Source organism: Vipera ursinii, assembly GCF_947247035.1.
Source record: "Vipera ursinii genome assembly, chromosome: 2".
Classification (NCBI taxonomy): Eukaryota; Metazoa; Chordata; class Lepidosauria; order Squamata; family Viperidae; genus Vipera; species Vipera ursinii.
Genome location: NC_139513.1, coordinates 275,446,824 through 275,461,799, shown reverse-complemented (window position 1 = coordinate 275,461,799; position 14,976 = coordinate 275,446,824). Strand labels below are relative to the sequence as shown.

Sequence of the window (14,976 nt, the reverse complement as noted above, 5' to 3'; positions counted from 1 at the left end):
CATCTCTAGTCACTTTCTATTACTGAAAATGTTTTTGTTTCTTGCAACGTCTTAATACTTTGTCATTTTTTGAAACAGATAGGTTGGGGCCTCCTGTGGACATAACACTGGATTCTTTGAACTGCACTGCACTTAGTATTCAATGGAGAATGCCTCAGCAGCATGCAGATACCATCACAGGGTATACTGTAAGTATCTGTTGATTTTATTTTTTTGCCAGACATAAGTAGGTAATTAAAAAGCACTTTTAATCAGATGGGCAAAGTCAGGAGCATCCACTGGGAAGAGACGGAGTGTCTCAACAAGTCAAGATGGTGCTTTGACCCATGCAATTGAAATCCCAATGGTTTTGGTCACCTTCTTCATTTTTTTGACCACCCCTTAGATACCCCTAGTAGTACATGCCTTAGATTGCTTTAGACCAGACATCTAAAGTTCTAAGTTGAATTTTGCTCAAGAGAGGTGAACAACTTTTCTTCTTTCCAGAAGAAGCTGGCTGTGCTTCCCTTGTGAAGAAAATGAATACTTTCCTCTGGATTTTGTGATAAATTATGAAACCAAATTCTGCTTCCTAGTCTACCTGTTCACAGGGCTCATTGGTTCACTCACCCAAAGTGTTCCCTCTTTAAGAATATATATCTGTACAAAACCAGTTAACAAGTTACTCAGTGCTGTCACCTGAGATTCATACTAGTTATTTTAAATCATAGAATAAATGTTTAAATGAATATTTTAAAAGAAAGGCATATGAGAAAGGTGACTATTAGTATCAGAGTTGCTGTATTGGTACTAGAGAAGGAAATATACTCAGTTTTGAGGATTGCTGGCAACCCCTAGATAACCTTGCCTGAACTTTGAAATTAAGTGGATGCGGCCTAGTTAATACTTGGGATTCATTAAAGAATCCCAAGCCCATAAGGATGACAGGAAGTTGAAAAAATATCTGGAAAGAAAGCAGTAACAACCCATTTCTATACTGTTGCCAAGACAACAATATGCAGGTCCATGGAAGCTTCAGGTATTGAAATTGACTTGAAGAAAGCTTTATTTTTCATTTGTTTTAGCTTTAGAAGGTCTCAGAAAAAAATGGTATACAATTTAGTGTAAAACACCTTCAGAAAAGATATTGCTGTTGGAGAAGATTCTGGAGCAGGGGTCTTCAAACTTGGCCCTTTTATGACTTGTGGACTTCAACTCCCTGAATTCCTTAGCCAGGCATGCTGGCTGAGAAATTCTAGAAGTCCACAAGTCATAAAAGGGCCAAGTTTGAAGACCCCTGCTCTGGAGAGTCTCTTAGACTTCAAGGAGATCAAATCTGTCAATCCTAAAGGAAATCAATTCTGACTGTTCTTTGGAAAGACAGATACTGAAGCTGAAACTCAAATACTTTGGCCACCTAATCAGAAGAGAGGACTCACTGGAAAAGACACTGATGTTGGGAAAGACTGAAGGCAAAAGGAGAAAGTGACAGCAAAGGATGAGTTGTTTAGACAGTGTCATTGATGCAATGAACATGAATTTGTGCAAATTTTGGGAGACTGCTCTATTGTATAAATTAGAAGATGGTATATAGTGTAATAGGTGGCTTTCAGTGGATATCAGCTTCAAACAAGTATGTAACTGCTCAGACTAGATAAGACCAACTGGTGCCCTAAGCACAACTCAACAATGGTGCCCCCTCAGTGACAATGAAATTCTCATACCATGGAAGCAAAACAAATGTGGTATCTGATAGCATCTTCAAACCAAACTTTTAACTTTAGTCATTCACCTTGACAAAGATAAAGTTTTTTAAAACAATGCAGATTAAAGTGAAACACAGCAGATGAGGACAATTGCAAAAAACAACAACCAACAACAGACCAATGTGACAATAAAAGAGTTAAGGGTGTGATAGCTGGGAGGGAAAACAATCCAATGCCCCCCTTCCCCTGGTGCCTTAATAATATTTTGCTGAATGGTTAATCTAGGGCTGCAACCACTACAAATATGACAGTAAAAGTCAACAAGGTAATTTATAGTAAATTGCAATAGGTGCTAAATGTAATAGCAAGATGACATGTATGCACTTGAAAGCTGAAACTGATTCAGAATGCAGTGGCATGTACAGTTTTGGATGCCTCATGGTTCACCTGAGTAACTCCACTGCTGCATGAGCTGGTGAGCTGCATTGGCTTCCACTTGCTTTCAGGGTGCAATTCAAGATACTGGTTATCACCTTTAAAAGCCACCTGATGAGATCTCAGAGGCATGCCTTCTCAGTAGCTGAGAAGCACCTTGCAATAGCTTCCACCTGAAATCAGTGATATCCCTACACTTTTAGCTCTCTACAGATGTAAGGGAAGGAGTGGCAGAACCTGGAGGTGGAGATAAAAGAGAGATAAGCCTAGAGTTTCTACATAACCAGAAGCATATCAAATCCAAGTCACCTTAAATTCTGTTGCTAACTCCTAGCAGTTGCTAATCATCAGTTGTGAATATTCCTGTGCATAGGCATGACTAGCAACAAATCAGCTTAATTGGATCTTCACATGTGGACCTCATATTTTGCACCTGACAGGAGGGCTGTGAAGACCTGACTCTTTTCCCAAGCACTGGCTTGGCTAGGATGGGGTGGACTGGGAGGAGGTTTGGTCTGTTGGTGAGAGAAAGGGTACTTTTGTCTTTAGACATGTTTTTGTGGATTGTTGTAAACCACATAGAATCAGAATAGGCCATGAATTATTGGTATCAAATATATCAGTTAGAATTGTAACATTAAAAAGACTACCAGTGTCATCAAAATTTGACTTGAAGGATCTAAAAACATCTATGAAAGGTATTTGCTTAACTTACATGGAAAGAGTATACAAAGACATTGAGACAATATATTGGATAGTATAAATCCAAAGCAGAAATTTTTTCCCCAGAATTTATTTCATAGAGGAATTTATTTATTTCACTGATAGAGAAGCACCAGGTGTGGATTATTTAAAATTGCAGATAAAGTGCCAACAGCTCTTGATTAACAAATATGGAACAAGGCTGTATCGTCTAGCTCTTCTCAATTATATTTGCGAATATCTGAAACTGAAGAAGCGAGGTATGAAAAAATTCTTCTTGCAAGTAACATTTTTAAGGTTGTTAAAAAAAGAAAAAAGTCCGATGCATGGAAAAATAAATGGTAAATTAACTAGTAGGATTCACAAAAGGCCGAAGTACACAGGATCTTATACCTGTCGCGTAAAGAATAATGGAAAGAGCAAGAGAATATAAGAAGGAGATATACCTTTTTCTTTATTAACCACAACTGGGCCTTTGATTGTAGATCATGCCAGAGGATGGAATACATTAAGGGTAATTGGCATGCCAGAGCATCAGATTATTCTTCAGAGGGACTTTACAATGAGCTGCTGTAACAAATGAATTTGGAAATAATGAAGTGGTTCAGAATAAGAAAGGGAGTGAGATAAGAATACATACAGTCCCCATATGTTTAATTTATATAGTGAATATATTATAAGAAGGGTAGGAGTAGACAAAATTACAGCTGGACTCAAATTTAGAGACTGAAGTGCTAATCCTTTGAGATATGCAGATGATGTCCCTTTATTAGCCAAAAGTAAAAAAGATTTAGCTAATTATTAAAATAAAACTAGAAAGTTTTTAAAAATCCTTTCAATTGATCTTGGAACAAATAAAAACTTATTCTTTCCTTGAACAAAGATCAACAAATAGAAGCTTGCATACTTTGAGCATGTGGCATGAGTAGATGATGGACTAGAAAAAACTGACTGCATGCCACTTGTGTGGGAGGTAGAAGCACAATAAGTTGGTGGATAGTAACAAAGTGATATAGGGCTATCCTTGGGTGATCACAAGAGATGAGACAGGATGAGTGAGGACTATTATTCCATGCAGTCACTTGGAGTCAGACATGATTTGACAGCAGCTAACTGTACAGTTAACAGAACCTTTTGTGTACATATCAGTGAAAGAAACAACTATTTACTTATTTGAGGGTAGAAACTTACCGTACTTGTTGCGTTTGAAGGATAGTTATTCACAACTTAATAAAAGATGTCGAAACTTTCTTGTTATGTTATATTTTAATTATTTTTATTCGTTTTGTATCTTTACCATTCAGCCATTTTGATGGAGTCAAACACAGAATGTATCATTGTGGGCTTTGGTTGCCATTCTAAGTGATGTGATAAATTTAATATTGGCTTTAACTTTATAAAAACCTATTGACTTCTTGAAAATATTTCAGTAACTATCAAAAGTAGGTTGATACATACATACACCCACCATATCCCCTGACCACAGTGGGGCAGCATAGCAGGATGTGGGGTTTTTTTGGGTGGGGTATTAGTACTATTAACAAATATAATATGCTTATACACTTATTGTATTGAATTATTTGCATTTTTATTGCTTTAACTTCTGCTCAAGGTGTTCTATACTGAGGTCAAGGCTGATGAACCCATTAGACAACAGTCTCATGATGTACCTCTCATCATGGATATGCTTGGTATGGTGAGTATCAGCCTGGCATTATTTTTATGTTTATTATGCAAACATTCATATACTGTCTATTCTCTGGATTTTAGACAGCAACCATAATCATGTAAATAAAGATATAAATTGATTAAAAAGGCACAGAATTTCAATGTGCTGCCCTGTGATTTTCCATCTCATTGCTGTTCTCCTCAGCAAAAAGCTGGTGGAAATACCTTACTTTCCTAAACATTAATAGAGTGGGGTCCATCCTGGGCAGGCTACTACTGAGAAGGCCATTTCCAAGCCCTACCCTACCAGCTCTCAGTTATGCATGTGAAGTGTTGAAACCTCTTTTTTATATAACTAAGAAGACCAACAAATGACCTCTCATTTGACATGATCCAGCACATGCAGAGATAAAAAATAAGGATCAGCTTATATATTAGGGCCACCAGATCAGGGCTACAAAAATCCATATGATCAAAGCACAACCTCAGGCATCTTTGTTCCACTTATTGATTAAGTGGAATTTTGCAGCCCTGATTTGGTAGTCCAGTCAGATATATCATAATTCTTATAAGAACTTCTCATTAAAAGCTAATATGATTTTCTGCCCTATCTATCAAAAATTACACAATAAGCTTACCCATTATGAACCACATAATTTACTGAATTAACTCTGATAGGTTTGCCTGAAATTTTGAATGATGTACAAATTGCACAGACTATATTTATATACCACACCAGGCTATTGAAAGCAAACAAACAAATATGGTGCAATGTGCTATGTCAGCATAGTCACCTTGAAACATATAGGATTTTCACCCAAAGTGTACCAGAATCTATTCCATTCTTTCTTAAAGTGCTATCCTATCGTTAAGACTGCAACTCCCAGATTTCATATCAGCTTTGGCAATAATGGGACTTATGTCTGGTGGCGTATGTTTAGGAAGCCTGGCATAGAATGACACAATTCTTAGCAAGCTGATATAGAGGAAAGTGTCCTTCATATAGCCCGGTCCTAAACCTTTTAGAGAATCTAGCTCCATGGTTGATTTCACAAAGTTAACCAAGGACACCAGTTCTGATTATGACGTGGAGATTGCAAGAAAAACCCAGAAGATGACAACAAAGACCCAGATTGTTGGGGGCAATATGCTGACTCTGTAAACTGCTTAGAAAAGGCTGTAAAGCACTGTGAAGCAGTATATAAATCTAAGTGCTATTGCTATTACAAATTTCTCTAGTGCTATGGCTACTTGAACTAACTAGTTTAATTAACGGTTAAGGCACAGGCTAGAAAAACAAGGAGAAAGTGACTTCTATTTTAGGCATGAAGCCAGCTAGGTGATCTTGGACCTTTCTCAGACGTAGAAAGAAGGCAAAGGGAAACATTTCTGAAAATATTGTGAGAAAACTGCAGTCCAGATAGCTGCGGAGTCAATGCAGACTCAAACATCTCCTCCCTCCACCAAAAGGCTACCTGAGTTAAACTACAACTCTAGGTGACCACAGGATGACAACAAAGTGACAGACATAGCTTGTTGTCCAGTTTTGCCCATGCTTTTACAGCCCAGATTTGATAGCATATTGTTGCCAAGAAAACTTCAAGGGCCTGCTCATGAAATTACGAGGAATTGAGTTAATAACAGTAACAATAGCACTTAGGCTTATATACTGCTCCACAGCACTTTACAGCCAATTCTAAGGTTCACAGAGTCAGCAAATTGCCCCCAACAATCTGGGTTCTCATTTTACTGAGCTCAAAAGGCTGAGTCAAACTTGAGCCAGTCAGGATCGAACTCTGGGCAGTGAACAGAGTCAGCCTGCAATTGATTTGACATTGAAATATCAAATGGAAGTTGCAATATCAAGTAGAAATAGGACTTAAACTTGAATATTTTATCTCAATCACTTTGGAACTAAAATGTAGCAATATATTTAATCTCTGTATTTCTCTAAATCTTATCTATCTCGTTGTCAGCAGATGCAAGGTTGGAGTTGCTATTTTTTTCTCCTGGCAGTGTGCCTGTAATGCTGCCTAGGGAGAAGTTCAGCAGGTGGAATATTTCCAATCATGGCCTTTCTTTCTATATTGGGATTGCACCTGTTGCAACCCTAGGTATCATCCAGCTGTTAAGCCAACCTGACACAACAAACAGCAAACTTTTGAAATCATGGCAGAAAATGTTTCTTCCCTTTTGGATTTGAGAAATGGAAATTCAGGAAATGTTGCTGTCTGCCCAAAAAACACATGTGCCTGTTTTCATACTGACTCTGAGCATGATGTTTCAATTAAGGAGAAATTTGGATACAGGCGGGGAAACGTCTAACAGTGACATCTTTCATTCAGAGTGAGCTGTGACATGTGGAACCCATCAGAGGCCTTCTGTGTGCAAGATCTTATTTAAAGTGCAAACATGCAATTTTTATACAAGAGAAGAGGGCCTGTGTGCTAAAAAGCAGGCTCTGAGTTCCTTTTCCAACAGAATAGTTTGGGTTGATATGTTTTTAAATCTCAGAAAAGGGCTGCAAGTGAATTTGCAGTTAGGTTTGTATTAGCCACAATTTTTAGTTTCTCTCTCTGGGCTCTCTTTTGTTCTGTTTTTTCTACTTTGTGTGGGTGCTCTGTTCTGTTCTCCTCAAACCAGAAGGAAAAGGTATTTGCTTCATTCTCATCTTCAATGTTCTCCGGCTCAGATTTAGGTTTGCAAAAAAAAAAAAAAAAAGGAAAGGAAAGGAAAGGAAAGGAAAGGAAAGGAAAGGAAAGGAAAGGAAAAGATTGAGAAAGATGGAATAATACCACATGCTCTGTGAAAACAGAAAAGGGGGTTATAGGTAATCTTCACTTAAGGATCAATCACTTAACAACCATTTGAAGTTACAGCAGACCTTCTCAGAGCTATTTATGACCTGTTTTTGAAGTTACAATCTGGGTCCTCATTTTACTGACCTCAGAAGGATGGAAGGCTGTGTCAACCTTGAGCCCGGTGAGACTCGAACTGCCAAACTGCTATCAGCTGGCAGTCAGCAGAAGTAGCCTGCAGTACTGCCTTCTAACCACTGTGCTACCAGTGATATGTTAATGATTCCTTTCTAGTTAGCAGCTGCATAGGTGCATCAAAGAGGGTTACTATGTAAAAATCTGAATATGAAACTTTAATAGGATAGAGTTAAATGTAAAATTTGTTATGGTATAAGCTGCTTTTATAGAAGAATGGCACCCTCTATTCAATGGTTGGTTGCTGCTCCAAAGTATTGGATGAAGTATTATCAATAATTAGTTGTTCTACTTATATCTGTGGAAAAACAGTAGTCTCCAGGAGACTGACATGCAGCTGGGATATAGGCCTTAGCCCCTTTGATCTTAATGATCAAGTGGCTGCTACTCCATTTTTTATGGGGAGCAGTTTTAAATAGGACAACTGGGATTGTGATGAGGTTTCTACTGCTGTTTGTCTATAGTTGATCTTGGTGGATCTAAGAAGCGTCTTAACATTTGGATGGGAGATCCACCAGACCTATAGGTGAGACATGAAAAAGCATCTTTCATGGTTGCAAGAAAACTAATAGATTTGGTGTGTGTGTGTGTGTGTGTGTGTGTGTGTGTGTGTGTGTATGTATGTATAAAGGTTCGTTTTCTGAGCTTGTGGGTTGGTTTCCAAAAGTTTTCATTACCAGGCTAGGTAACATCTTCAGTGGCGTTTAGGGGATGTTAGCATCAGTGTTTTTCTGTTTATAAGGGCTTCAGGTGTGGGTGTGTTGAGTGAAGGTGTTGTGATGGGTCTTGTGACATCCCAATGACAAGACCTATCATAAGACTCACTGATGACTCATACCTGACCCATCACAAGAGCCTCACTTGACACACCCACACCCAAAGCCCTTATAAACAGAAAAAACACACTGTTATCCCCTAAATTCTGCGGAAGATGTTACTTAGCCTGATAACGAAATGTTCAGAAACCAACCCACAAACTCGGAGAACAAACCATCACCGTCATCCTACACCAGAGCTACAGATATTCACCACTATTGCAAACTAATGGATGTATTTGTGAAGTCACCTGGAATCAAGCTTGGCTTGAAGAAAAGCTTATTTTTTTCATCTCCTTAAATCTTGACAGACATCATGTTGAGTGCCTGCTAATAAACTAATCAATTATGATTAGATAAACAGAAGGGTTTGAATCTTATCACTAAACTGCCTCATAGTTGTTTCTTCCATTTGATCTTCACATAATTGTTCTGTGTGGATTTTATAGGGCTTTAAATGGCATAAATGGGCTTGTGTGTTTTCTTTTGAAAGGATATATTTACGATTGTCTAATGAAAATTAATGGTGTACATCCTAGTGTAAAATCTAGTGGATGTTTAAGTCATCTGCCTAATATATTTTGGTTTCATTCATTTGAGTGCATCATAAAGGGAATGTTGGCACTAAGATGGCTTATAATTTGAATAAACAAAGTAGCTCTTAACTTCATTATTAAATCAGCATGTTTTTCATCATCCTGTTTCTCAAGAATCTTTTTTCCCCACTAGGGTCAGATGGATGGGCAAGCAATTTTTGTAAGTACTACAGTTCATGTATGTGTTTTGTTTGTATAAATGTAAACAATGTTTATTTAAATGTAAACAAAGTTTGTTTATTTAAATGTAAATTAATTTTTGTGAGGATTTGGTTGCCAAATACCAAACTTTGGATGGGTAACAAGGAATGGATATGCTTGGTTTTAGTCACAAAACTAGATGATGATGCAGAGATGAAAAGTAACTTAACTTGAGATAAAATCACAACAAAATAAAGGTTTCTATGGTATACTGATTGGGAGATCGTAGAGAAACACAACTTAAACAATTATGTTCAGTATTTCATTAAAAGTGAAACTTGTATGGGCACGGATAGTCAGTATTAAAATATTAGTGATAAAATCAATAACTGATGATCAAATTGTACTGAATTTGTTGTTCATTGCAGAGATTTTCAATCTTCTTTTATTGCTATATTTAGCTTCACTTGTGACACATCCAGTCACAGTCCAGTTCATTTAAAACAGACTTGTGATGTTCCCAGATTTTTATTTTTACAAAACAGGTTATCAATTCGTACAGTTTTTAATAGATCAGGAAGAAAGTGTTACATGTATGCATTGAAGGCTTCAGATTCAATATCTGGTATCTCTCAACATTTTTTATTTTTTGTTCATGCCCTTATGATTTGAAGGTTAGAAAAGATATTTACCCAAAACTGCAAAAGAAATTGTCAGTTGGAAGAGATCATTTACAGAATATATCCCCAAGCTGACACACCAGAATTTAGCAGCAAAACAACAATTTTCAGCCATTTAGAGATAAAGCAACAGCAAGAAGGAGTAGCAAATTTCCTGACTAACAACATTTTTAAAATGCAGCAGCTTTTGTGAGCTGTAGCTTCCTTCATCAGATGCACTAAGCTTAAATAAGTTGATATCTTTCAATAAAATTAGCTAGTGTGAAAAGGTGATACCATCTCCTTCAGGTTTTTTTTTTTTTGACTCATTGTTCTCCTCTTCCAATGAAGAGAACTATGAATGAATTATAATGAAGACACACAACTATTTCATCCATACAGGAACTGCATATGTAGTGATGGGGCAAAGAAACTATGTCTGACTTCTGTCTGTTAATCCTAATCTCATGTTGCGCTCTGCATATAAGTTAAATATGAAAGCTATTGCTAAGCACATTGATTTGTAAGCCGCCCTGAGTCGTCAGAGAAGGGCGGGATATAAATGGGATGGGGAAAAAATAGGCAGGGCGACAGTATACAGCCTTGCCGGACTCCTTTCCCAATTTTGAACCAATCAGTGGTTCCGTGTCCAGTTCTCACTGTTGCTTCTTGGCCCAGATATCTCAAGAGACAAATAAGATGGTCTGGTATGCCCATCTCTTTAAGAACTTGACAGAGTTTGTTATGATCCACACAATTAAAGGCTTTAGCATAGTAAATGAAGCAGAAGTCGATGTTTTTCTGGAACTCTCTAGCTTTCTCCATGATCCAGCGTATGTTGGCAATTTGATCTCTAGTTCCTCTGCCTCTTCGAAATCCTGCCTGTACTTCTGGTAGTTCTCGATCCACATACTGCTGGAGTCTACCTTGTAGGATTTTAAGCATAACTTTACTAGCATGAGAAATGAGTGCAATGGTGCGATAGTTTGAACATTCTTTGGCACTGCCTTTCTTTGGAATTGGAATGTAAACTGATCTTTTCCAATCCTGTGGACACTGTTGAGTTTTCCAAATTTGCTGGCAAATTGAGTGTAGCAGTTTTACTGCATCGTCTTTTAAGATTTTGAATAACTCATCTGGAATACTGTCACCTCCACTAGCTTTGTTGTTGCTCAGCTTTTCTAAGGCCCACTTCACTTCATTCTAGGATGTCTGGCTCGAGGTCAGTGACCACCTCATTGTGATTATCAGGGACATGAAGCTCATTCTTTTATAGTTCTTCTGTGTAATTTTGCCACCTCTTCTTAATCTCTTCTGCCTCTGTTAGGTCCCTGCCATTTTGGTCTTTTATCATGCCCATTTTTGCATGAAACGTTCCCTTCATCTCTCTAATTTTTTTGAAAAGATCTCTGGTCCTCCCTATTCTATTGTTTTCTTCTATTTCTTTGCACTGTTCATTTAAGAAGGCATTCTTATCTCTTCTAGCTATTCTCTGGAATTCTGCATTCAATTGGGCATATCTTTCTTTTTCTCCTTTGCCTTTTGCTTCGCGCCTTTCCTCAGCTATTTGCAAAGCTTCCTCAGACAGCCATTTTGCTTTCTTGCATTTCTTTTTCTTTGGGATGGTTTTGGTTGCTACCTGTTGTACAGTGTTGCAAACCTCTGTCCATAGTTCTTCAGGCACTCTGTCTATCAGATCTAATTCCTTAAATCTATTTGTCACCTCTACTGTATATTCAACAGGGATATGATTTAATTCATACCTGACTGGCCTAGTGCTTTTCCCTATTTTCTTCAGTTTAAGCCTAAACTTTGCAACGAGAAGCTCATGGTCTGAGCCACAGTCAGCTCCTGGTCTTGTTTTTACTGACTGTATAGAGCTTCTCCATCTTTGGCTGCAGAGCATATAGTCAATCTGATTTCTGTGTTGACCGTCTGGTGATGTCCATGTGTAGAGCCGTCTCTTGGGTTGTTGGAAAAGAATGTTTGCTATGACCATTGTATTCTCTTGACAAAATTCTATCAGCCTGTGCCCTGCTTCATTTTGTACTCCAAGGCCAAATTTGCCTGTTATTCTGGTTATCTTTTGGCTTCCTACTTTAGCATTCCAATCCCCCATGATGATAAGGACATCATTTTTGGTGTTAGTTCTATAAGGTGCTGTAGGGCTTCATAGAACCGGTTAATTTCATCCTCTTCAGCACCGGTGGTTTGGGGCATAGACTTGGACTACTGTGATATTGAATGGTTTGCCTTGGATTCGAACTGAGATCATTCTATCATTTTGAGGATTGTATCCCAGTATTGCTTTTCCTACTCTTTTATTGACTTGAAGGCTACTCCATTTCTTCTGAGGGATTCTTGCCCGCAATAGTATACATGATGGTCATCTGAATTAAATTCACCCATTCATGTCCATTTTAGTTTGCTGATACCTAAGATGTCGATGTTCAGTCTTGTCATCTCTTGTTTGACCACGTCTGGCTTTCCTTGATTCATGGATCTTACATTCCAGGTTCCTATGGAGAAAGAATCTTTACAGCATCAGACTTTCCTTTCACCACCAGACACATCCACAGCTGAGCGTCCTTTTGGCCCAGTCGCTTCATTCTTTCTGGCGCTACTAGTACTAGCCCTGTTCTCTTCCCCAGTAGCATATTGGATGCCTTCCGACCTGAGGGGCTCATCTTCCAGCGTCATATCGTTTTGCCTTTTGGTACTGTCCATAGGGTTTTCATGGCAAAGATACTGGAGTGGTTTGCCATTTTCTTCTCCAGTGGATCACGTTTTGTCAGAACTCTCTGCTATGACCTTTCCGTCTTGGGTGGCCCTGCACGGCATAGCTCATAGCTTCATTGAATTACACAAGCCCCGTTCACCATGACAAGGCAGTAATCCATGAAGGGGATCATAATAATATATGCAGTTTAATATATATTTTTTTAAAACCAGCCTAGAAAACCGTTCAAAAAAATAAATCTGAAAACAGTCTAAATAAAAATTCATAAGCAAAATTATGGGGAAAAACATATCAGTGATTCTTTATTCAGTAAGGAAAAGTATATTTTATGACTGATTGAAACTTCAGAGTTTGTCATGTCTTTCATACAGAGCTTTCCCGGTTTCCTTGTAAACATTTAATTTTTGAACCAAAGAACCTGTGAAGAGAAATGATTAGACTAAACCATTTATGTCATATGAGCCTTTGATACGAAATGCACCGTTGCTGAGAAAAACTAATCTGAACTCTAACCAAGATATTAATATTGCATTCGTTATTCAATAACATCTACAGGGAAAGCAACACTGGTAGATTTTATTTTATTTTATTGCATTCAAAGCCATTAAGAAACATTCTTTTCCAGTTTTGTCTGTGTGGGGCTGTATGGCCAAAAAACATAAAGTTTTAGTTTAACTTGTTGCAAGACCTAAGAGTCTGGCAGGGTATAATTCATATAAAAAGGTGTATACATAAGGGAGTAGAGGTCATGTGTGAGAATGTGGCAGCTTTCCCCTCATTCTTCATCCCTTATAATCCTGTGAGCAACACTTATGTCTCACAGCTACCTCTATCTCTGGTGAATGCCTAGCAGGACAAAATGTTTGTTGTTTTTCTGTTTTTCCCTTCATGAGAGATCATATTATTTTAAAGTGAGTGGTACTCCAGCAATAGCATGTGGAATAGCAAACTTGAACTTGGGAGTGCAAATCCTGGTCTTAGTGAAGAAAGACAACTGTCTTTTATTTATTTTTTTTGCTATTATTTGTCTTGGAAGCATAAATAAAAAAGCAGTGGCTAGGTCTGTATTCATATGATTTTGTCAAGGGAGTTAATGGGGAGGAAAAAAAAGACCAGCACAATGAGATTTGGCAGACAATTCACCAGCTTTCTGCACCTGGAAATTCTATTTCAAGTTGTTCTAAATTTTGTATAATTTTCCATGTACTATGACTAAGATTATAAATATTTGTAAAGGGGAAGGGAGGGGAAGAAGATTAAGGGAAAAAAGGTTTGTAGAAGGAGCTGTCGTAACTGAAATGTCCGCACATATTATTTTAGAACAGGCTAGTTAGTGCTCTAGAAAAGAGAAACAAAATTCAAAATAATCTTGATAGATTAATGAAATGATGTGTCCTCATTAAACTAGAAGAAGAATGATTTGCCACAATTTTCAATCTTTGACCCTGCGTTCTTCAACTTTTTTATTTATTACTTGGAGGAGGAGGACATGGATAGAATGTTTATTTTTCTTTATGAGATTGGCAGAGACACAACATTTGATAGGAGAGTTAATAACCTAGAAGGCAGAAATAAAATTAAAAATTTTTGTGGGAGATATTATAGTGGGAGAAGTGGGCTGAGAAGACAACTGAATAAAGATAAATGTAAAGTTTTGAACTTAGGACATAGAAGTATAAGGCCTAGATGTAGGACAGTGAATCCATGGTATTTGTGAAAAAGAAATCATGGAATGGTAGTTGTTTGCTAGCAAAAAGCTATAGGAGTTAACGTGGTTCCTAAAGATACAAATTTTGAGTTGTATCAGTAGAAGGGTAAAAATCAGGGGAAGGGACAGCATAGTCTGCAGATGAATAGCAGGCAGAGCAAGAGGCTCAGGAGAAACCCTGTCTAGCTTCTTGAGCTGTAAAGGAGATGGCAGGAGAATTCTACATTCAGACTTGCAAGGTTGATGTCAGCTTTACCAGGTAAACCAGACAGGACACATGACCAGATAAGACACAGTAATTCTACTTTGTTAGAGAGATACATTGATAGAATATTGAAAGTCTGAAATTTCAATCCTACCCCCATCCCCATCTCCATTACAGCTTGAGAAACTAGGAAGGATCCATTCTGAGCAGATTGCCCCATTCACTATTCAGCTGTGGGTTATGCTATCTCTTATTTGTCGATTCCCTAGGCTGAAAAAAATAACTTCACAACCAGTCCTTGCATTTAGTGATTGTCACATAACTGAGATTTGGGGGGCTTCCAAACTATGTAGTGGGTATTTATAACCAGCACATTGTCCTGCAGTCACACAATTGCCATTTGTGCACTTCACAGCCAGCTTCTGCCAAGTAGAGTCAGTGGAGAAGTCAACAGTGAAATAGCAAGTTGCAGCCATGTGATATCTTGCTTAATGCCTGTGAATGATTTGCTTAACAACCATGGTGGAAATGAAGTCATAAGTCCATCACAGTCATACGATCTCTTGCTTAATCACCATATCACTTAGTGATGGAGTTGCCAGTCCCATCTATGGTCATTAAATGAGCAC

General features: G+C 37.9%; 1 protein-coding gene across 2 annotated transcripts in view; it reads left to right on the top strand.

Moving 5' to 3' along the window:
- EGFLAM (EGF like, fibronectin type III and laminin G domains) overlaps positions 1–14,976 on the top strand; it is a 97,531-nt gene that overhangs the window by 35,239 nt on the left and 47,316 nt on the right. For both annotated transcript variants that reach the window (XM_083351025.1, XM_083351026.1), the window contains exons 2-4: positions 79–188; positions 4,435–4,518; positions 9,028–9,054. In XM_083351025.1, coding sequence (XP_083207151.1) covers positions 79–188; positions 4,435–4,518; positions 9,028–9,054 — 221 coding nt within the window. The remainder of the gene's footprint in view (positions 1–78; positions 189–4,434; positions 4,519–9,027; positions 9,055–14,976) is intronic.